A 24,899-nucleotide genomic window follows, 5' to 3' on the forward strand; every position below is an offset into this window, starting at 1 on the left:
TTTTCTCTGAAGAAATGTGACCATGGTGACTCAGGGGCAAAATGACACGACAGGGTTCCAAAAGATTTATTTGTATTATAATAGCGCTTGTTGCTATGGGCTGGGCTAACAGTTACCACCTCCTGCTTCAAGGGATGGGACCATCCATCTCGTACACCACCTCTTCTGGGTACTACTTTATTTAGAAAGCACATTCTTCTTCTGTCCCTTGTGTCACCTGTCAGATAATTAGCGTGCAAAATGACAAAGGATTTGTAAAAATTAAATGCTCAAATCACAGTTATTGTTAATTAAAGTTTGATAGTTGGATATTTGTACTGTTTTGCACATAATTAATTGGTCCTTTGCGGCAAAGTTGGCAGATTCCCGGCAGAGAGTCTGGAAACTCCACGACCCCTCTGAACCAGAAAGCCTCTGTTTGATGCAGTACATGCTTCCTGTCATCGCTCATAATTAAGTGTACGCACAATGTCTGCTCTGTGCGACCATCACTTAGAAAAACAACATTTCAGAAAAAATAAACCCAATTTTATTTCCAGAGAACAGGTAGACAGGATGGTACAATACAGCAAACAAGAACAGAAACTCCTTTTTGTGTGGCAAAATATTACATCCCGATTATTTATTTATTTATCTATTTCCTCTCATACAATCCAGAAAGCTCCTGCAGGTCAGCTGTAAGAAATTGTAAGAATACATTTATTTGATGGTGAACTCAAAGGTCTGAAACGGACTGTACTGGGAATGTTTGGTAATTTTCTTTAAGAAAAAAAATCAAAAAAGGTAAAAGAAAAGCAACAAAAAAACCCCAAGGTATTTACTTAAAGGGATACACTCAGTAATTTGACAGTGCAGCTATTAAAATGGCAATCCTAATGAAGAAGGGAAAGATTGATCGATCTAATGAGGTCTAAAGGGTTTTCTTTCCCCATTGTGATTTTTTTTTTCTTTCTTGTCATCAAATTACTGAGTCTACATTTAATAATCGACAATTCGACTCTTCAATTTCCTCCTATTGTATCCGAGTCAGTCCGTTCACGCGCCTCCATCCTAACTCAACCTGATGATCTCGAATTTGTTGGGCTTCTTTCTCAGGTGCTGCGGTAGACGGTCGCCGTGCGCCTCCCCCGTCTCCCCCACCGCCTCTTGCGCCTCGTTCTCGGACCCCCCTTGCCCTCCCTGTCCCGTGTCCATCCCTTCTGTCTGTCTGTCCTTGGGACACTCCCCGTTGTAGGTCTTGACGTAGTCCTCGACCCGCCAGCCCCTGAACTCCGGCGGCTCAGAGCAGGTCAGGCCAGTGTAGTAGACGCCCGGGTGGTGTTTGAGCCAGTAGATCAGGTAGTGGATGTTGTAATCGCAGATCCACGGGTTGTTGTCCAGTGAGAGCTTCCGTAGGAAGTAGAGGTCTTCGAGTACGCCGTACTGGAAGTGATGGAGGCTGTTGTTGGACAGATCGAGCTCGCGGAGATACAGCAGGCCAGCGAAAGCAGCTGGACGGAGAGAGAGAGAGAGGGAGAGGGAGGGAGAGGGAGAAAAAAAGAAAATAAGTCCAAGAACAAATTAACAGACATCAGATTTTTCCAAGACATCAATGTCTGCTGTTCTGCTTTGTGGAGTTTTATTCTGCAGGTGTGACTTATGTGGAGATAATATTTCATCAAAACTTGGTACTTCAGTACAAAAGTAGCATCAGTTGCAGATTATTTATAAAGTCTATGGTCATTTGATGTAAAGATGCCAAAGATCCTCATCACTCTGAAGCAGTTTTACAATTATCCAGGGAGCCTTTTTATTTATTTATTTATTTATTTTTTTACCTCATTCTTTCATTTTCCCTTCGTTTTATCAACACTGCTTTCTAACTGGCAGAGATTCCAAAAAAGTACTCACAGCCCCCCCCCAAAAAGTATAGATTAAGCTTCTTTACTTGATTCAAAGTAATCAAGCAGCTATGAATCCAGTAAGCCGTTGAAAACAACACTCTCTTTCCAAGGCGGCCGCACCTTCTCAATCAATTTCTGGCGAATCAAAGAAATGCAGGAGGTGAACGGATGAGCAAATCAACAGCTGGGCTTCATAATTAGTGAGTTGAAAGGCGACTGCTTGTCATGCCTGAAAGGTTCCAGACACTATTAGTCCAATTTGTTGTTTTTCTTCCTCTTCCCATGCGTGCACATGTGAGAGGGAGTTATGGCACAGGGGAGACTGTTTCATGCTGTCCACTAGCCTTTGGCACATCTTTGATCTGACCAGAGCGGAAGAGAGGAAGGGAGGATGGTGGGAGGAGGACGATGGGAGGAGGAAGGACCAGAGAGGGGGAAGATAAATGTGGTGGGAATAAATATGTCACTTGTATTAGAGAAAGACAGTTATCAATTTATGGAAAATGTGGGTCATTTTGGAGTCAATTTAGCCGACAGGAGTGAAACGGGAGGAAAGGACGTCCTGTAATCTTTCTACTCTCCTAAACCTGCTACTGTTCATTTGCCTTTTGGAGAAACTTAATTTATCAATTGATCGCTTCGAATTTAACTCTCTGGCAAACACACTTCTCATACCTGGGTGTGGTCTGGTTTTCAATTTTAGTTTTGCCTGAAGGAAATCGGATTTTTTCTTGTTGTTAAATAACAAATTCGACAGTTAAAACAACAAAAACACGAGTTTGAACTCTGAAAGCTTGACCTGAACGGGACACCGACAATTTCTAAAATATCACGTTATGTTTCAGAGGGGTGAGAGGAAATTTAATGTAAAAAAAATAAATATATATATATATATATCATTTCTTCTATTTTAAGTTGGCTTCACGTGGAAAACCCTCAGTCATTTGGCTTAGCAACCGTCCAAGTCAGCACTGAAAACTATGGAAAACATGGAAGTATTTTGCTAGAGCAGTCAAAATTGCATTTTCATTCATTTGTTTTTCTGTTTTGTTTGTTTTTCAGTTTTTCCCTGGTCATCCCCCACATGAAAACAAGGCCATGCAAACAACCTCTTTGAGTTTTACTCATGATTAGAAGGAGGTTTCTTCATTGAGACCAGATGTCACTGGCTATCACAAGCCCTCAGACTTGCACAAAATTTCTTTTGGAGTTTCCAAATAGTTTTAGACACACTGGGGAGAGCAACAGTCGATTGTTTGCATGTGTTTCTGTTGGGATGATTAAATCTAGATGCTGTTGTAAAGGATTTCCCTCCTGAACAGGAAGACGTTGGCCCAGACATTATCGGCCTTGTAAAAAAGAGGAATCTGCACTTTCTGGTAATTAACTACGCTGCTGCAGAAGTTCACAAACACAAAATTTGCATCAATTAAATTGATTTTAAAACCACTAAAATGTTGTAGTTTCCAGGAACATTGTCTCTTCCTACTTTATTGTCTTTATCGATGACTACATATTTCTGATTTCTAGTTTCTTTCCCACTTTATATTCATTTATGAAGGTGCACATTGCCTGTGTTTGCCCTCATACTGCAGATGGATGTTGAAAATCAACGTGCAGTTCAATAATCCAAAATATTTCATCCCACATTCAGAATCTGCTGCACTAACTATATTTACAATAAAAGAAGGACTTTCTATCACTCATTACTCTTAATAGAAGGCATGGTATGAGGTGAGTGGCACTAATGGGTATTATCATTCAAGATATTAAAAATTTGATAACTGAATGGCTTTTTGGGGGATTTTTTCTGTGACACTGTATATGACAAAAAAATATAGTCCAATAAGAGGACTCTGATTGGAGGATAACTGCTGATTGGCTCAGCTCCGCCCACCAGCTGAGGCCATTTAAGAAGCTCCAGGAGGCCTCTCATGGCGGCTGATGCAGGAAGTGTCTGTTCAGTCAGCCCCGAGAACCTCGGCGTGTGTTTTGAGCGCTGGGATCTTTTGAACTCTGCTCCACTCCGATCTTTGAGGGTGTGAATTGCATTAATCTTTGTTTTAACTGAACCCTTAGTGATGGCACCAGCTGTTTCCTTTTTTTGTTAATTGGGTGTTTTGTGCTGTTTCCCTTTTTGCCGCTCTTTTGTTTATGAATTTGTCTTGGTTGAAACCTTAGTTCACGGCCTTCTAGCGAAGAAGCTGCCTTTTTGTTATAGTGACTCAACCTTCGTATAGTTATTGGGAAATACCTGTTATATTATTGTCTTTGGGGTTCTGAGAACCTGAGAACTTCCAATAAAACCATCGCTTCACCCAAACTCACCTGGTTATTGTTACTTCCTACTCCTACATCCTCCTCTTAGCAGAGTTGGGTCGTAACGATATAAGTATACTATAAAACACTTATTTAATGAAAAATATGACTGTTTTTGACTTAATGTGTAAAATAGTTGTAACTTTATCTGGCGGCCACAGTTAAGGTCACAAAGCTCCATCTATATGTCTTTTGGTAGTTTGAGACTTTTTGCTGATGTTTGTAGATTATGAGGCCATGAAAAGTGAATGAAATCCAATCATATGGGTGTAAATATGTGGCTTAGACTACATAAAAGACTTTCAACACATTCAATGGAAATTCTGTTTGTCAAACCATTTCCAAACAGCCTCACTTTTCCTTAAGTGGCGTCTTTTTTAAACCAATACATGCAACTTAAGTTACTCAATACTTCCTTTTCTGGACCTCTTTCAGCAGCAATCAGGGCTTCATGACATGCTTATTGTCTTATTTACCTTCCATATGAATATGTTTCATGTATTCACCTGCCTGCACATCAACCATACGTTTGAGTGAAGTTATTGCATGGCTGTCACCTGTGTCTATCTTGTGGAGGTTGTTGCCGCTGAGGTTGAGCATCTTGAGATCTTTGGACAGCAGGAATTGTTTGGGCCTGAGATGTTGGATGCCGTTATGAGACATGTCCATTTTCACTATGTCAGACGGCAGGTCGGCTGGGATGTTGTTCAAATCTGCAGAGGGAGAGAGAGAGAAGAATTGAAATGATGTAGAAGCAGCGAGAGGAAAATGGAGAAAATAATGGTCAAGCTTTGCTCGGATATAAAAAACAAAACAGTGTACCTCTTGAATATATAGATCTGACGGAGAAAATCCAATTAATGTAAACAAAGAACACAAACCCCTCAAAAGCATCGCAGATAGAAACACAATGTGTTTGGATCTTTATGTTTTCAAGATGTTTTACATCTTAAAGATGGATTCAAATGCAACAGCGTGTGTAACAAAATCTCTCCTATGTGGCCAAGTAGGAGGGCTTCTCGTCCCAACACACACACACACACACACACACACACACACACACACACACACACACACACACACACACACACACACACACACACACACACACACACGCGCACGCTCTAATGCATGAAACAGCGATTTCTCCATATTGCAATCTCACCAGCAGAGCCCCCCTGGACTTCATAATGGAAGTTCCAGAGTCGGGAACATTTTCAAAACATTATATCATCCTGGTAATGTCAGGGCAGTCGAAAGATAAATGTGACGTGGTCGAACACAAAGCCGCAAAGAAAAAAGCCGAAACTTTAATGTCTGCTAACGACGGACACATCGGGTTTCTGTTAGAGCTCTGATTGCACAAGGGCTCACGCCGGATCAAGGCCTTCAAAAAAAAAAAAAAAAGAAGCATTTTAGTGGTTTCTTTTGTCTTTTTACACTTGTTTCACCTGTCAACACGTGCAAAAATGTAAAAAAAATAAATAAAAAGTCGGTGGCCTGTGCCATCTGTGTCAGCATCAAATAGTGATTAAATGTTTTGCAGATGAAAAGTGTTTCGGCAATTGAGTGATGGATAATACACAAGCAAACCAAGTTTATTATGATATAAAACCTGTTTGAAGGTTTTGGCGATGAAAACTAAAAAAAAAAAAAAAAAAGAGCAGTTGTCATGGTGTTGATACTTGTTTTGTATTTTTATTTACATTTCCTGGAAATTGCTTCGAGGTACTTTTTAACTACAGTCTTTATGGACACTTGACAGCCACAGACATTTCAGCTTGTAACCAGGAAGGCACAGTGCCATAAATCCTCAGTGACTTGAGGAAAACACTCATTTTATCAGCCTGTACAGATAGGAAGCGCCATTAAGAAATGTAATCACTGTTCTTTGATAGTGACTTGACTCTGCAGCAAGCATTTTGAGACAGGAAGACGGCAAGCTCCCTGTTTTTCACAATACTAAACATCTGATCTAAGCTTTCCTGGTTTGCAAGTTTTGTAAAAGCTGGAAAAAGGGCAATCACGCCAAACATCAGACCCAAATTCTCAGGCTCCCTCGTGTGATATCAGACTGAAACCTTGAAAGCCAGATACAAATCCTTTCTGTCCAAGGAGGAAACATCTGCGTTTTAAAGTGAAAGGGGATCATCTTTTACACTGCGTATCAAACTGTGACAGTAGTTTAAAAATGGGTAAGTGGTGTCAGTGACCGCAATGTCCCGTTTCTTTTTAATGATGATTATCACACTTATTATCATGAGAAACTATGAACTGCTTCTTGGAGCTAAATATGTGTTCTTGAGGAAGTATATAATTTTATCTAGAGTCCTTTTGTTCTTTTTTTTTTTACTTTTTGTAGCCTCAACAACCAAGTGAAGAAACACACAGAGGCAGAAACATGTCAGGAAATATGAACCTCATCCACCCAAAAGTGCTTTTGGATTGGGCTTCCTGCTTTCTGCTGGAGTCATTACTCCACCGAACATCTGGGAGATTTTTTATTTATTTATTTATTTATTTATTCATACTTTAGGTTTATTACCTGAGAAAATGTCTCCCAAGTATCTTCCGCGAGTCCCGTAAAAACTCCACAATAAATTTCACCTGAGACGTTTCACAGCGATTGTCTCATTTCTTATTTCTTGTTCAATCGCATCGCCTATTCCAAGCCAAAGTTCGAGCTCCCAGTTCCTCCTTCCAACAGTTATTTGTCAAAACGTGACGGCTTATTACAACACAAGCAGGCCACGGCTTTAGTTGAAGAAATGCGCTGCCGTGAAATACACAGCAATATTTACACAGTTTGAATGAATGGGGCTCGGTGCAGGCTGTTAATCTGGATATTTATATACTTATTGCACTTTAAAGGCTTTGTGTTAGCGCGGCAGATGATTTGCATCGACATGTGGGCTTAAGTAAAAGTCCGCAGCCTTTAGACTTGGTGACTTTTCGTCACCTTATGGAGCCCATAAAATATCACGCAGCAGTGCAATATTTTGTGCTTATAATAGTGAAATCCGTGCAAACCACCGGCCTCGCCATGTGTTCCGTGCTGTTTAGACAGCAGAAAGGGAAGCAGTTAATATTTTACAGCACTGACATGATTACTCTGGGGTCAGCGGTGTGTAGTGTTAGTGAATTCTTGAAACTTGGACTCAGACTGAAAACCTGACAAGAGGAAGGACTGATTTATAGGTTTGTTCAGGCAGTGGATTTGGTGTGTTGGTCACATAAAGCAGCTCAGCCTGACCCTAGGCTTGAAATGTATAGGTGGGAATCCTGGGGGAGAGACACTTGGCTATAGATGATTGTCTACCCCAAATATATAATTTGTGAATCTAAAAAAGAAAGAAAAGAAAAGTGAAAGTCAAGAACGAGTGGCATTTCAACTCTGCTGAATTGAAGCTGTCGTAGCAACGTGTCGTGTGCGGCTCCGTCTCTGTTTCTCTATGTTTTTCTATCTGCCAAGTGTCCGTCTTCTGTCTGCGATCCGGGACATCCATTGAAAGGATGATATAATATGTGCGTGGGCAGACATGGATGCACTGAAAATTCGCTCGCAATTTATCCCCCTCTGGGGTGCAATCCAGGCAAAGTCTGGGATTCACGACAAACCATTTGACATCATGTAGAGACGGGTTTCTTAGCAACATGAGATTTGTGGAGGAAAGCTTCCTGAAAGCAGGTTTTGCTGTAATGTAACACATCTGTCATGTGTTTGGTTTCCTACACTATTCAGGGAAAAGGGGGAGCTCCATTCAGTGTTTTCATAAACTTTAATGCCACTTTTTTTTTTTTTTTTTTTTCTTTTATTGCTGAGGTTAATACGAGGAGGGCTTCTGTAAATTTTACTGACCATTAACGGTTGGAACATACTCGGGTCATTTAAAGCTACTTGCTGTGCAATTTCTGCTGAATTGCATGTATTAAGCCACATATTCACCAGTCCTAATAATAAGGAGCTCAAGATTGGGCAGATTGTATAAAATGAACCCGATAAGAAGTAAATTTAAAGACAAAAATGTCACATTTCGGATTAACCCCAGCCTGAGAAATTTCCACATCAACTCACGGTTTTGCTTTCATTGTGTGCATGGAGACAGAAATCTTCAGTGGTTCACCTCAGAAAAAAAAAAAAAAAACTGCATTCAGGGCCAAACAAGGGAGACGTGAATACTCAGGAGAAAACAGGGAGAAGAGCGACACGAGGAAAATATAGTTTTATGACAGAAGTATGTTTTCACTCTGCGCTGAGATTTTTATTCCCAGATACTCTTGTTCACCCTGCACAAACCCTGCTCTCACTTAACTTTCATATCAGGTTGACTTTTTTTTTTGTTGTATTTTTTGGCCTTTCTCATCCTGATGATAGCTGTCAGACTCCGTTTCCTCTTGAGAGTCCGACTGAAGGTAATTAAAGTTTATAGCTGTGAGTTCTACCACATTCATCAAACACGTTTGTGTTCTGGATTACCAGCAGAAGTAATGCGATTATCCGCAGTTTCCCCCGACAATACCGGTCGAGTTCGTACATGTACCAAATGAAGAAAAAAGGAAATCATGTAAAAGCTGAAGTGTGGGGAGGCAAGTTTAGTGTACCAACAGTGTTTTCATTTAGCTTTTTAACGTTGTACACAATCAGTCGGTGAAATAGTGGGAGCCCAACTGTGCAATGTCAACAAATGTCACAAATAAAATAGGAAGCCACTTACAAACCAGGACAAATAATAATGAGGATTGTTTGTGTCAACCACTGCCAAACTAAATGAAACATTAACGTTATATCGTGTGTTTAAAGTCATCCTAACAAGCAGCACTTCTTCATCTTTCATAAATACAGCAAGCCCAAACATTAGGAATAACGGCTGTGCTTAATTAACTGCAATGAAAAAAAAAAAATACTCATCTGAGGTTTCAAGTGAATAATTTTGCATAATTTTTGCATTTTCATTTCAGAAAAGTTTCGCTTTTACTCTGCAATATTTTGAAAACGATGGCTGTTTACACGGAAATGGCAGAAACGCTTAAACCGATGTAGTTTTCATGTAGGGCCACTAGTGGGTGCTGTTGGTGGTTTTTGTAATGACACCACACACACATGCGCGCCGTAGCAGCGTTTCATAAAATTTGTTTTCTTTTTCTCCCCGTTTACACCGAGGCAACATTTTCAAATAGCTCCAACTTGGGAGACATTTTCCAAAAATCTTGCATTTTCAGTAATTCAGAGCACCGTTGTCTTGTAAACAGATACCCAAACACAACAAAATGTTTATGTATCCACTTAAAAACGTTGTGTAGTGAACTATAACTGGTGTCCACTTCACTACAAAGTTGTTGTGGCTTCTTCACTGGTGTGTGACGGTTTATTTACACAATCTAATTTCTTAAAGATAGGACTTTAGTCATGTTTGTCATGTGTGCCTGCACATCCGTCCATCTTCATATCACAGACACATAAAGGAACCCATCTACACTCTTAACTGGGGAATATTCTACCATCTTGAACCAAATTAAGTTTGACTGGAGCTGAAAAATAGACTTTAAATGTGAAAGTAAAATGGCTTTCAAAGTTTTATTCACCAGTTTGCCAATTATACAACTGTAAGTGGTTCAGCGTCACATGTTGCAGGAAGCTGCCCGAGTGTTTATTGTTCTTTGATTTCTTTTATTTTGTGATTTTATGGTGTTTTCAGGTCTTGCCAGTGTCTTATTCCCACATTGTTCCAAGGTTTCTCTGTTTCCACTGTTGTGGTTTTATGTCCTAAAGTCTACATTCTTGTTGCACCAAGTTTCTGTTGATTTATGTTTTGCAGTACTTTTCTGCTCAGCCCTGTCTCTTTTCTGTGTGATCTCTTATGCTCCTTTCTCATCAATTATGTCTCATATTTGTCTCTCTGAATGTGCTTTGCGGCGTTGCCATATGTACTTGAAAATATCAAAATTCTCAAAGTTTGAGGGAAATTATTGTATGTCTAAAATATTGTACAACCAAAAAAAAGAAGCGTATTTCTTTGCAATTGCTACAAAGTCGTCGTCTTTGCCTCTTGTCTCTCACCACGGCATCTTTGCACTTCCTTACTTCTGTTTCTTGATCGACTTCCTGACCTGATCTTCTCTGTCTTGACTGTACATCTCTTGTGTGAGGTGTAGCTCACCTCCCAGCCTCTTGTTCTGGGGTGAACGCCGCTCGTACCCCACGATCAACAAAACACCATCGGCTTGAAATAAATGGGAACGGATCCCTTCAGAGTTCATGGAAACAAACAAACAAACAAACAAAAAAAACAAAACTGTCGAGCATCTGGAGCATGTCGATCACAACTATTCCTAAAATGGTAAAAACACTGCACATTCTGCCTTTTTTAGGAATATTGATCGCATGCTGGGTGAAATTATTGTAGTTACAATACTGATCGTACACTTGGTATCACTGCTGCCCAGTTCATCTGTAATTGTACCCGTATCTGCCTTGTGAGCTCCATTTGTTTAAATCTAAAAGAACTTTCCCTGTGTGGTTGCTTTTTGTTTTTATTATTCATACTACACATTGCCTGGACCATAGTCTCCAGTTAAGTTTGCTTTATTGCTCTGCAAGGTATCTGTGTTTGCATCTGGGTTCTTATCTCTGCAGCCTTAATGCTTCCCTCTAATTTATTTTCCAGAGGAACAACAAGATTGACTGTGAATATAATATTTAATAGGCTACTGTTACTGCTGTGCGTCAGTCGAGTCCTTCCATTGATTAGTAAAGGTACCCAGAAACAAGAGACATTGGGAAAATAAAGTCTTGATCATGAAAGCCAGGTGGTTGTATTGCATGCATCCTGTACACTCATTTTCATTTGATTCATAACTTCTTAATGACCCGGGACAAAATGATCAGGGACAAAAAGCTGCTATTGGGCCACAGTCCTGCTCTGCTCCAGTGATATTGGGGAAAAATGTTTTCACAGGTGGGTCCCCAGTTATTTTTACTGTGTGTCATTTTTTAACTTTCTTTTATAAAGGAATAAGTGGACAAAACAATACCCACAGATCGTATCAACCTTCTCTAGTTATTCACTGTTCAGGTCATCAATGTGCAAGAAAATCAGAAGACAGAAAATGGGAGCTCGTTTATAGGGATTTAAAAAAATCTTAGTTTCACGATGAATCACCACAGGGAAGCTTTAAGTGTTCCTGCAGCACTGGAGCAACACTGGCAGTTAATTGAAGCATCATGTCACATATGAATGGCATTGAAGGTGGTTGGTTGTGACATCGGAGACACCAAAAAACCGAAATGTTGGTCTGGAGCGGCAAACATTTTTTCCAGCAGTTTGGAAAAGATTTGTATTGATGGATCACAGACTGCACATTGACACTCTCTGAAAAACCCACTTCTGCTAAAAATGATCCAGCTATGGCCAGGGCTTTTCAAAGTCTAAGAGTCCTTACCTTCATATTAATAGATAGAATCATGCCGAAAAAGGCAACTCACAGATTGGGGACCAGCATATAATGACATAATCTATCTGTGATTCAATTTCACTCAGCTGATAACACTACAGGGACCAATGCAAACAACATTGCCGGGATCTGATGCAGAGAAAATGACGGCGACAAACCTCCAGTCGTTTGGTAACGTCTGAGAGCACATCGGCCATGACTGAAAGCACATATTGAATTTCACACGAAACAGCTGCATATACAGTCTTTAAGGTGAAGCACGGTTTGTAAATGGGGCAACAAAGACTTATTACTGGGTTAGAGAGAGAAGGAAAGATGGATGGGATAAACCGCCTATGAGAGAAACAGAGAAACCTTCTAGTGGTTCAGATAAAGAATTGATTCAGAAGTCTGACTGTAGAAAGAAAAAAAAAAATCAAAAATAATTAGGAAAGTATGCAAAATGCTTCCTCGAGCATTTGCACAACACAGATGCAGCATTGTGTGCTCTTGGCTTGTCGGAGCGCCGTGAAAGATTGCTCTCATTGAGAGGCATAAGCTCCCCATTTATAAATGGATTCAATCGGTCATTCAAACGCAGAGGGTTTCTGACTCGGTCTGAATCTTGAGCAAAGGCAATCTTTCAGTATCCAGTGTGTATTTAGATCAGCGGGCTTCCTTGAAGCGACAAAATAGAAAGACGGGGGAGGTTTAAAAAGCTCTCGTAAAAGTAATTAAGTGTGATCCATCTGCACGGTTTCAGAAAACAGTTTATCGCTGCCTGTTTGAGGAGCATCTCTCTTGTATTGAGACTTGAATGTTCTCATTTCTTATGCAGCTATGACTCATTAAAAACTGAAACTGTTCACAGATTTAGATGGAAAGGATGTCCTTTGCAGGACATTAATTCAATTGAATCACAATAAAGCACATTCAAGAGTTTCTAACTGCTACTGAAGAAGATGAGAACATAAATAAGCCAAAAAGTCACAGACTTTTTACACCTCGGTGTGTTATATCGTGATTTCCATTCACCTTTTCCCATTCGCGCAGATATCAACGGCAACTCACAAAGCAGCTCACCCAGCACTGTGACATCTAAAAGCGGACCTTCACTTGAAGCTTTTCCACCAAACACTTCACCGTTCAGACACGCAGCGTGTCTCACCTGATAAAACAAATACTTCTCTGCTGGCTCCCGAGTTGTAACCAATACACGAGCCAAATTAACTCTGGTGTTTAACTTTGCTCAAGTGTGACTCTGTGCTGGAGAGCAGCGATCGACGGTCTTCTTTTCATTCTGAAACGCTCCTCTGCCAGGGCTGTGCATGTGTCAGGCCGCTTCTGCCAGGTGGGATTATTTGTTGTTACACATGGCTGGCATTAGAGAAGTGACTAAACTTCAGCGATGACTTAGTCTGTTTGTACAAGTTCGGGCAAGAGAGCAATGTCTCAGGAAGACGAAATACTTAATGAGATTGTTTGGGTTAGGGTTATACTGATTGAGTGTCTTTCAAATGAGTATCAGAAATAGTAAAATCTTGGTAGTCAGTCTCTTAAAGAGATACACGCAGACATCCTCTCACCTTTGGAGCTGCAGTCCAGCAGGAGTTTGGGAAACATGTAAGTGTGGCACATGGACAGGACTCGCGGTTTCTTTTTTATTGGCTTTTTGGGTGGTGGCCCTCCGTCGCCTCCGTCCGGTCCCTTATCAGGCGCACACAGTGAGTCCACATTCACCATTTTCAGCTTTTTCCCCGCCATGGAAAAGGGCTCGGCACACTTGGCGTAGTTTCCCAGGTTCCGGTGGCTCGGTACCTGCAGGGTCCGGACCAGGCTGTCCAGCGGGCAGAGGCAGCTCCACGGGTTGTCGTAGATACGGAGGTAGGTGAGGCGGGGCAGCGGGAGCAGGACCTCTTCTGAGGCGGTTTTTAGACTGTTGTGCTGGAGGAGCAGAGTGGTGAGCTGAGAAAGCCCGTCGAAGGCGCCGTCTTCCACCCTGGAGATAATGTTCTGCTGGAGATCCAAACTCTTCAGCTGGGTGAACTGGGAGAACATATTGTCCCTCAAAACCTGGAAGGAGACAAAAAAAACCAGTTAGTTTCTTTCTTTCTTCAACGGAAGCATTGGTTTAACATTTCTTATATGGTAAACATTCATCACACACAGATCGTACGCAAAGTGGCAAAGGCCGCCATGTGAGGTGGTTGCTCGAGAAACCCAGAAACTTTGGGTATAATGGGAATCAAACCACCAACCTTGGGATTTGACGACTGTTGGTAACTGACCCACTAAGTCAAAGTAGTTTGAGCAGTAACATATTTACAGTTTGCGTTCTTATTTTTTTTTTCTGTTTTCCCTTTAAAAGGACGTATCACATAGTTTAACACCTTTTAACGTCACACAATTGGTTAAATCTATGCTGTATAGTTACTTCAAGACCCCTTTTTCTGTTAAGTTTATCCCAGATGGAAATGTAAAGACAAAGATAAAAAAAAAAATCTTTCCTTCACTAATTATGCTCATTTTTCACTAATTTGATCATCACTCATGGGTCTTTATTGCTTCATGGCATAATGGCACAACTTTTTTGTTTTGGTTCTCGCAGCACCTGGACACACACACACACACACACACACACACACACACACACACACACACACACACACACACACACACACAGGAATATTGCATCTTTGATCTGAGACCCACATAAATGGCGCACAGATGCTGGTGGTATCAACAAGCTCGCCGGGTTTCTGCTGAGCGTCGGACAAACTGAGGTGCTTAACACTGGGATAATGAATGCAAAGGATTTCATTTGCCTCACAAAACCACCGTATATGTCCTCAATAATTGGTTTTTAAATGTGCCTTTAATCTGAACCGGTGCAGCCATGAACCCGCCCCCCTTTGGCACCGGGGCGAGCAGAAATCTGGAGGTGAATACCTGAATTTTATTCCTCGCCAGCAGCAGGTGCTGAATGTCTGTGGGCCATTCCTGCATCACGGTGGTCAGCTGCCTGTCTTGGCAGTCCAGGTACTTCTCTCCAGCCTCCATGTACTCCTTACACTCTTGGGTTTGCCGCCGCATGACCCCGACCCTGCCTCTGCCCCGCACACGGCCCCCGTCGCCCCTCTCGCCGGCCCTTGACCGAGGACCTCTCCGGGGCTCAGCTGACCGAAGGAGCAGCAAGAGAAGGAGGGTAGCCAGGAGACGCATGACGGGAGAGGGGAGGGGGGAGGAAGTTAGGCCTCTTAGTACTCAGGTCAGCGTTTGAAGACCGCTGGCAGGATCCCAGTCACAGCTGTGTGTATAAAAAAACAGAACGGAGGGTGAGAGATAAGTTGTTTGAACAAAAACACACTTACTCCTGCAATCGAGCTAGTATAGCAACTCTCAAATGCTTTCTGGTCAATGCAATAAATTGAAAAAGGCATGAAACTAATCACAAAGATATGACAGGAAAAACGCTCAGAGACAAAGAGGATCTGAGCCTCTATATTCACACTCGGGAGTAAATAGGAGAAGAACAGTCTGTCCTGGTGGCACACGGAGACATGTTGACATCTCAACTGGTAACAAGGCCCATGTTGAATGAATTAGTGGAAAGGTAGAGTGAGAGTGGGGTGGAGAGAGAGAGTAAACAGGAAAAAGGGGATTTGGAAGATGGGGAAAAAAGACATTTGTTACATGTTAACGTGTAACATGTGGTTACTGTAAAGACTGTTTTAAACTTGAGCTTAACGTCCACAGACGGTCTGTTCACATTGATTACTCATAGGTACAAAACCTTGATTTTGTGATTTAAGAGTTGTAAATATTACAAAATACACCGGGAATCCACGTTTTTACTTGTGCTTAACTCTGTATGCAAAACAGACCCTGAAGACACAGATATGAGTGTTGTGATCACTTCTTTAGGTTAATTTAGAGAGAAATGACTCTTATGGTTACGTATTTTGATATTACAAGAGAAAACAAAGGGCACTCCAAATATTTACAGCATCTGGCCAAGTAAATCCTGCATAGTGCTATATATAAGATCACATTCAAGTTTTTTGCATCAAGTAAAGTAGAGGTGTGAGCTATTAGTAAGTGGAAGGACTTTCGACTCGGCCATCTGCTTCTCCCTGTTTAGTCTTTCTGTGAAGAAGCAACAAATCTGACTGTGGTTTTTATATTGTTCAAAATATGAAACAGTAGCTTTTTGTGCTCCTATTCTGAGTCTTGCTTTGTCATTATTTGTTCTTCCAGACTGTGAAACTATCATCAACCACAATAGATCATTTCTTCCAAGCCTGGAAATAAGAATTATTATAGTTAATATAATAATATTAGGAATGTTGTTTTTCTGAGCAGACTTGCCTGCTAACTGAAGGTTACATGAATGTGTATGAATGTTCAAGATCTATGGCAAATGAAGTGAGTCATTGTTCCCCTAAACGATCAGAGGGAGACACACACACACACACACACACACACACACACACACACACACACACACACACACACACACACACACACACACACACACACACACACACACACACACACACACACACACACACACACACACACACACACACCGCACACACACACACACACACACACACACGGAATCTGACTCAGTCCAACTGTACAAAACCGCAGCACTCTCACCGCCTCCCAGTCCCACACAGTGGAACAAGCCTGTCAATGCAGATGGTATCCTTCCATTGTGAATAACAGACTGGGCATGTTGACTCGCTACAGACAGAAACAGCTGAGAATGCATCTGGGGACGTACTTTACAGTTCACTGGGTAGTCCTCCACTGTCCAACTATCAATCACCTCAAATGAAGGAACGCTGATAGTTTAGTTGCTTTCATTCAAGCCATCACACGCAACAATACACTTCCAATGAGCGGTCTCTCCAAGTCACAACACACATTTCATGAATCAGTCTCTTCAGTCATCGTCTCCCCCAAGGTTAATAATCATCCACCTCACTGCTTTTAAAATGCAGCCTATACTCTGTATACTGTTACCTTCTTGGCTACAAATGCTCGGCACATGTCCTGGTGTCTCCGTTTCTCCATTATGAAGCTAATGAGGAACATGTTTCAACACAAGATGCCAGCGGAAACACCAGACTAAACAAGACTGCGGTATAAACTATAGAATTAAGCAATGAATAGACTCTGGCAGGTTCTCTCTAAATACTGAACTATTATGCACATTCAGGTTCTCATGTATTACAGTGAAGATTTAGCAAAAACTGTACTGTATATCCAGTAAGTTGTATGACTTAGTCCATGCACCATAGAGATCACTGTTATTGGCACTGTCTCCTTAGTATAAAGAAATTACTAATAAAATGAATAAACCCAAATGTAACCACAACAAAACAAGCCATCATCAAACGCTAGTATCTGAAAACCACAAAAAAGTTTAACATAACAAGCTTTAGGTTTATTAGTTGTACCAGGAAGTCTTTTCATACACCACATATGCTTAAAGTTTCTCCAACAGTCTTGAGACCGGTGCTTGGAAAGAGGCAATCTATGAGCCTTTTTGCTTCGTGTTTGCATTGCATTGAAATTATTTAAAATTTTAGTTTTTTTTCCTAGAATAGTAGACATTTAATAGCGAATACATTTCATATAGTATTGTAACCATCTTCTCTTAAATAACTTATCACTGTAAAAAACATAATTCTCACAGGTAGGGTTGGGTGGAAAACCTCCACAGATGTAGGAGTTTATGTATCTCAGGTTTTTATTCAAGGGAAGAAAGATAATAGGATTGGCCCCCCATTTCAGACCAGTACAATGATGCAATCTCTGTACCGGGGCCATTGTGATGCAACGAGAACTGATATGTAGACTGTAGGTCTCTGTTTACAACTCCATCATCAGCTGTGGTCATGAACTTTGGGTCATGACCGAAAGAATGAGTGGCTGAAATGAGTTTCCTTCACAGGGTGGCGGGCCTCACTCGATCATCCAGGACACACTCAAGGCAGAACTGCTTTATATTGAAGCCACTGCAACCACATGTGGACTAGGCAGGATAGATTGTGAATGGATATGTGATTTCCATTAATAAGCAATGTAATAAGTACCTATCTTGTGTGTGCTTGTGTGAATTTTCACCTACTCTCCTCCAAATACAGTGAATTGATGACTCTAAATTGACCTGATTCGTGAAATAGATTATCTTCGTTTAGCTCTGTTTAACAGCAGCCTTGTCCAACCATACTCTGTATGTGTGAAGATAAATAAAAGAACACATGAATCCAGGGGAGGCAATAGTTTGAAAATTAAGCTTAGATGTGTTGGAAGGCAGATATTACTCAACAAAGTTAGCTTTTTCCTTTGGTTTTCAATTTTGGAGCAAAGCTAAATGAGTATCGGCTTCAATTAAACAAAGAGGGCTGGAATGAATGAGCTCATTCATGTGTTCTCTTTAAAGCAGGACTGTCAAAGCAATTTTAGTCCCGGGGCTATAGAGAGCCTAAGTTGATGCTGAGTGGGCATGAACAGGGGAATTATATGATAACCTATAAATAATGACAAATCTGAATGTATTTTGCCACAAAAATTGTGAGTATACAATCAAAATTCCACATTTAATTGAATATATTTTGACAAAACCTGAAGAAATTTGTAGTTTCAACATTATGTTGTTCTTAACAAAGTCTTCTGATTACCCCAGTGCTTCCCTTCATGCTGATGTAGGTAAAGGCTATCGCTACTGAGGCTTTGTGTTATTTAAAAGTGCAGGATTCGACTGGAGCTGCTCGCTTTCTTCACCATTTTTCTTTAATTCAATTCGTTTCACTTCCCTCCGAGCTTCGCGAACCACGAGTTTGGCTCGGGGTTGGTCCAGTTGGTCAGATCTTTTCCACATCACAGCTGCTCAGCAGAAAAAGTCCTGCCCTTCCCAGAAAACTATATCTGGAGTCATCTCTGCAGTATCCAAACACACCTCCGATCTGTGACCATAACAAACCCACTCGAGCTAAAACTATCTCTGTGGCTCACCTCATTGGTTACATCAGCTCAAATTTGCTCTCAGTCTGGTATAAGTTTCCAAACCAGCTCCCACTGGTCACTCAATAAGAACCCGGGACAGTCTTTAAAAAAAAAAGAAAAAAAAGTGGGTGTATACATCAGCTTTAAGCACTTTTAGTCAGGCATTTCCTCAGGAGCCTCGTTCTCAGGATGCTGGACGCTTTGCTGCCACTATTATCTGTCCTGAATAAGCCCAATAAAAGCTTGGTCTGGATAGGAAATATATCTCTTGATTTTGTATCAGATATGTCATTCAATATTTGGTCATATTCTTGGCTCATTAAGTAGATTTTTCACGTAAATCCACACTTCTCGTAAGCCTTTTAGAGGCAAGAGTGAGAACACGATTATGTCATGAGTTGTGACAGATTCAGCTACCAAAGTGCCCCGAACAGACACTTACTACATCACTGCTGCTAAATCTGCCGGGCAAATGGAAAAGTTATTGTTAGATCAGTTGCATTAATCCTTTTAAACGGCTCTCCACACCAAAACAGTTTACCCAGTCAGCCTACAGACGAGTAAAGGACACCAAGTCCTCTACACAAACGTGCTCTCAATCAAAACAAACCACTGAATAAACCCTTTACGTCTGCTGTGTTTCACGCTGTGGAATTTGTTTTAGCAAACGCGGCAAAGAGAGTATACAGCTGAATATATTATCTACCTTGAGTCTCTATATGTGACCTGAAACTATTTTTTTTTTTTTTATTCCTCTGACCCTTACACCTCGTATTTTGTATCGCTGTTCTGAAAGTACGAGTTTAAAGTTTAACCGCGGTGGGCGTGCAAGACAGTAGCACGACACACGTACTGCAGGGTTATCAGTGTGAGTAATGAAGTGGAAAGTAATTTAAGCAGGCTGTTTGGCAGTAAGTACTGAGATCAAAAAGTAAAAATATATGAATAAATTAGCAGTAACATATCTCTATCCAGCCTGGGGTTGCTGGAGTTGAACCCAGCTGATAATGGGAAATGCACAATATGCACATCTATTATTCTCACAAAAGGACATAGAGGACGACATGACGGGGAACAAGACTGTGTGTGTGTGAATAAGTGTCGGTGGATGTTTTCTGAGTTGTCTGTGTGGGCTCAAATGGGTCATTTGGCCTCACCAGACGAGAACAGACACGTTGGCCTCCTCCATCATCACATCCCACCTACGTCTGGAAGAGGGGGTGACAGGCACCGGCTGCGATTAAGAGAAATCCAGATGGAGACCCCGCACATATTTGAAAACCATTTGCAAACAAATGTTTCAGACTGAAAGGAAAAACGGCGGTAGTAAAAACAAAAAAAGAAGAGTGAGGAGGAGAAGGCAAGTCTTTACAGTTAGGAGCGTTACAGAAAGGAACATGATGTCAGCTAAAGTGAAATTTCATCGGACAAGCAGAGCGAACGTGTTTGATTTCGATTGACATGGAACTCCTGTGCAGCACTCCTGATGTTTACAACATGTTTGACGTAATAAGTTTTGGCTTTAATTGGTCTGAGATTCATTCAGGTGGTGAGACATGACGCTTAAATTGCCGGCGACCCTCCCTGATTCTTCTTTGACATTACTGTGGAGATGTTGCGTATGTACGCGGCTTCAAATCCAACTGCAAAGAAAGACGCGTCAAAGTCACTGGACAATTCACTGGCAGGCTGGAGAAGAAGAAGAAGCAAGATTCAGCGACAACAAAAGGGGGAACATTATCTGTGCTTATCCATTTCACAGCACTTCTCCAGTGCAGCCTTGAGACTTGCAGAGTCTCTGTCTGCCTTCAGGGAGTCTTCATGCTCCAGGAGCAGTGGGCAGGCCACCAGGGAGGGAAACAGTTCAGACATCCAGTGGAAATAGTTCAGAAACACAGGGGTCACTGTTACAGTAAAGAAAGTGAGAACAAGAGGGGCAGGCTGTGTAAACAAGAAAGAGCTTTTTCTACTTTGCCGCTAATGAAAAATGTAAAAAAAAAAAAAAAAAAAAGGAAAAATCCAGATCTAACTGGAACACCAAGAAAACTTATTGGCATCTTTCTTCTTCTTTTTTTTTTTTCTTTTTTTTTTCATGTCATCTGCCAGCACGCCTCCCAGTAAGTTCACCTTACTTTGTTTCCTTTGGGCTGTTTCCTGTCTGTGCCCACAGGTCTGTGGCCGGTTAGTGTGTAACAGACCGACTATTGAGTAAAAACCAACCGGCAGACAGAAATCCAAAAGAACAACAAAGGAGCAGATACGAGGAACGCAGGGAGATGAGGTCTGATAACAAATCGTATCATAATAAAGCAAGAGGACGGGGCAGTGACAAAGCAAGACATACGACCGTGTGAGTAGGGTAGAGAAAGAGAAAACCCTCACACATCCCTGCGAGCCTAATTGAAACCAGACGGGTTCATTTCTGCAGCAGAGCCACGGTGAGGAGGACTGAGACGGTTTGGGGAGAGAAAAATGACACTTGGGTTTGTAAGAGGGAGGGTTCAAGGTGCTGAGCTCACAAAAACAAATATCAGAACAGGTTTTGGGGGCTGGAGAGGTTCCAGATAGACTTTGAGCCAAAGCTGCATGAGAAACCAGCTTCTTTTCTTGTTACAGAAGTTCTGGACAGACACAAAGGAGACAAATTAAATGAAGCCAATCGTGCACATCAGTGTGTGTTTGTGGTAGCTTACAATAGATATAATACAGGCACCAGTGTGGAGAGTCCCACTGTGATTTGCTTCTAATCATGTTCTAAAACTAGAGACACTTAACTCCTTTAAATAACATTGACAGTTTTATTTCTCAACCTGGAAAATGTGGCTGGTTTGTAAATCCAAAGAGCAAAAAAAAAAACCAGAGAGGAGAGGAGAGGCACAATTTCAAGACTGACCTATTCCAACAGTTTTCCCATGGAGATCACATTCAGTCATGTAAAAGTGGAACAATCCAGAGAAATCTATATTTCAAAACAGTAGGTGAAAATAAAGATGCCGTTTTTCATCTATTTCATGAAGTCTGACGTTATCTTGGCTCGATTGCTGTGCATCTCTAACATTTACGAGAACATGGGCATCAATGAAGTGTGAAAAACAAAGCAAGTAATCCAAGTGGCGATGGTGGGGGCGTCTTTTTTACAACGTTTGTCTGAAGGGAGCTCCTAAAGTCTCTGGTCTCTTCTATTCTGCTCCCTTAAGATTCTTGAGTGTCTACAGGCGGCTTCATTAGAAATAAGGGAGTTGAAAAGCTGTCGAGAGACGTTTAACAGAGTACACACACACACACACACACACACACACACACACACACATACACACACACACACCTAAACACGACATGTTGCCCCCCACTGACCAGCGATGTTGACCAGCCTGGATTGCGGCCAGACACATCTGCAAGGCAAAAACACACACACACACACACACACACACACACACACACACACACACACACACACACACACACACACACACACACACACACACACACACACACACACACACACACACACACACACACACACACAGAAATCTCCCTCTCAAGCTCTCATTCTCATACTACGAAGCGCTCTTCTGAAATCTAAGTGCTGAAGCAGCAGAATGAAAGGGACCAAAGAACTTTGTAATCAGAGGAAACTTGCAAGTCAAGCAAGTCTCTTCTCCCCTTTTATTAAATTTTTTTTAGTTTTTCGGTGTGTTTTTTTGGGGGGGGGCAGAATTCCAGGGTGAAACCACACTCCGCTCCTCCTCTGAGTCTGGAATTTGACCACAACGTACAGGGAGGCATGTCGCCCCGTCTGAACAGCTGAATGTAAAGCTGCACACGGACACACACACACACACACACACACACACACACACACACACACACACACACACACACACACACACACACACACACACACACACACACACACACACACACACACACACACACACACACACACACACACACACACACACACTCAGAGACATCTAAACTACCTGCGAGTGTGTTGTGCAACAGCTGTGCCACTAACTGGACCATTTTGGGATAGCTTTATTTTCTTCACTTGTATTGGAGCTTTTCTATGAACAATCAAATAAGTTCTCATGGTTCTTTGTTTCTTTTTTTAACCTAGATAAAGAACTGGTTGTCTATTCACTGACCAGAAGTCATTTAGTGGGTGTGGCCGTCCAGATTTCTACTCCTGACAGTACAAAGTGGCTCCAAGTAGTGAAATTAACCCCTCACTTTGGCGGAAGTGGTGCTTAGCTCTATCTGTCATGGCAATGTGAGTGGGACCACCAGCCAGTTGCATAACTGGAGAATTAACCACGTATCTACATTGATCTTTTCCCTGCTGCAGAGTTTATCTTCCTTTTGTGGGGAAGTCTAGATGAACATCAAGGAGTAATGACCCTCCACAAACTTGGCAGCGCTTCAGAACTCCACATTTGAGCTTCATTGAAAGAAAGAAGAGTGCTTACCTCAGCAGCTCCTCTTGTTAGGAGGAGAGAGAGAAGATTTAACTTTAATATGAAAATCCAAATACTTTTTGTTACTTTATTTGCTCCCCCGCCCACCCGCGCATACACTTTTGCAACAGCACAACATGTCATAAATTAAGTGCACATGGTGAGTTGCGCTGCTGAGCCCATTCATACTTTCGCATTGTATTCATGCTCGTTCAACTCAGCTGCAACAAAGACAATTAGTTCAAGGTTTGTGGTTGTGGCTCTTTGTTCGAATTGAACTACTTGTCATAAAATCATTAGTGCCTCACTGATTTGTTCACATTGGCTCTCACTTCATGTTTGTAATGACATTGTCTGAGGAACAAAGGGAGGGGATGTTAATTCTTTTGTAAATCCTTCAAAAAGATTTAAAAGAAGCAAAAAAAACACAAAAAACAACAACAGTGAGTTTTAGCACAGCATGCTCTACAACTCTGTAACAATTCACTTTGATTCATTTCGATTCACTTTGTTGTTTTTTTAGCCTCCAGAGGAACCAGGTTTTATCCCCATGAACTTTTGTGTGCGAAATCAGAGTGGCCAAACTTTTTTTTTCTTTCTTTCTTTTTCTTTTGCTCATACTGGCTCTTACCTTGGTGAGAAAAAAACAGAGATTTACTGCTGTTTCAGCTGCATGAGATTATGCAGATATGCTGCATTTTTTTTCTTTTTTTTTGTGGGGGTACATTATGAAGACTGTGGTCCTACCTGTGCAGGCTGAGAATCTGGCTCGGGCTCGACAAGGACCTGCAGATCTCCAGTTGGTCCCGCGTCCCAGGCTCCTAATCCTGTCATGAGCGCTGCATCCAAGCCAAGAAAATCTGCCTGGCTGCCTGTAAACTTAGAGCCTGCAGTGAGGGAGAGAGCGAGTGCTTGCTTCTCCCTCCTCTCTCTCTCTCTCTCTCTCTCTCTCTCTCTCTCTCTCTCTCTCTCTCTCTCCCTGCACAGTGATTGACTTCTACCTCACTCAGCCTGCCTCCGTCTCTCCCTCACCCATTCAGCTGGATGCACTGAGTGTGAAGAGAGAGACAGAGAAGGAGGGAGACTGTATGCAAAGTAAAACCGAGGCTATCTGGTTTAGCATTACACACACACACACACACACACACACACACACACACACACACACACGTGTGTGGGAGGGAAGCAACCCTGCATGTGTCCCCTCTGTTGAACCAATGGACTCACCCTGGGACGATCTGCAGTTTACTGACCCAATAATAGACGGACGGACGAAGAGATAGACGGTGCATCTGCCTGGAACAGAAGAAAAACTCTTCCTCATGACTCCAAACACTCTTGCACCTGCCTGAGTGTGTGTGTGTGTGTGTGTGTTTTGTCATTCTACTTCCAAAGAGGAGAGTTTTGGAGGTGTACTGTAAATCTTAGCAAGGCTGGTTCCAAAATAGCGTCCAGCATCTGCCTTTGATCGCTGCTCCAGCGGAGGATCTTTTCTTTTGTTATTAGCCTGGGAAAGATCTTACCGTGCATGTTGCAAGCAACATAATGTTTTGCTCAATTTTTTACCACTACTATCCTGGATTGCATTAATCTACAGATGTGCGAGTGGTGGAACCAAACATGGTTCAGACCTTTTGCCATGTTAGTAATAAGTAATTAGTGACAGCAATTGTTTGTTCAACACTAATCCAGAAAGCAAGAAGGGCAGTGATTCCCAGGATGGATAATCAAGCTTGTCATCAGATGTTTGCAGATTTCAATCCCACAGCTGACAGTTGATCACTGATGA

At 41.7% G+C, this 24,899-nt stretch overlaps 1 protein-coding gene across 1 annotated transcript; it reads right to left on the reverse strand.

Moving 5' to 3' along the window:
* Positions 1–509: 509 nt before the first annotated feature.
* lrrc17 (leucine rich repeat containing 17) lies at positions 510–24,258 on the reverse strand. The gene is made up of 5 exons (XM_080492505.1): positions 23,858–24,258; positions 14,583–14,940; positions 13,220–13,706; positions 4,760–4,915; positions 510–1,490 (listed from the first exon to the last, which is right to left on the reverse strand). Exons 2-5 carry the CDS (start codon positions 14,853–14,855, stop codon positions 1,051–1,053), a joined length of 1,356 nt encoding a protein of 451 aa, XP_080348631.1. The 5' UTR covers positions 14,856–14,940; positions 23,858–24,258; the 3' UTR covers positions 510–1,050.
* Positions 24,259–24,899: the final 641 nt, after the last annotated feature.

Source organism: Lipophrys pholis, assembly GCF_963383615.2.
Source record: "Lipophrys pholis genome assembly, chromosome: 22".
Taxonomy (NCBI): Eukaryota; Metazoa; Chordata; class Actinopteri; order Blenniiformes; family Blenniidae; genus Lipophrys; species Lipophrys pholis.

Excerpts from the sequence above, each read along its gene's own strand:
- lrrc17 (XM_080492505.1), bottom strand. The coding sequence starts at position 14,855 with ATGCGTCTCCTGGCTACCCTCCTTCTCTTGCTGCTCCTTCGGTCAGCT. Across the intron at positions 4,916-13,219 it reads GCTGGACTGCAGCTCCAAAG|ATTTGAACAACATCCCAGCC; the intron begins GTGAGAGGATGT and ends CTCCCTCTGCAG. Across the intron at positions 1,491-4,759 it reads CCTCCACAAGATAGACACAG|CTGCTTTCGCTGGCCTGCTG; the intron begins GTGACAGCCATG and ends CTCTCCGTCCAG.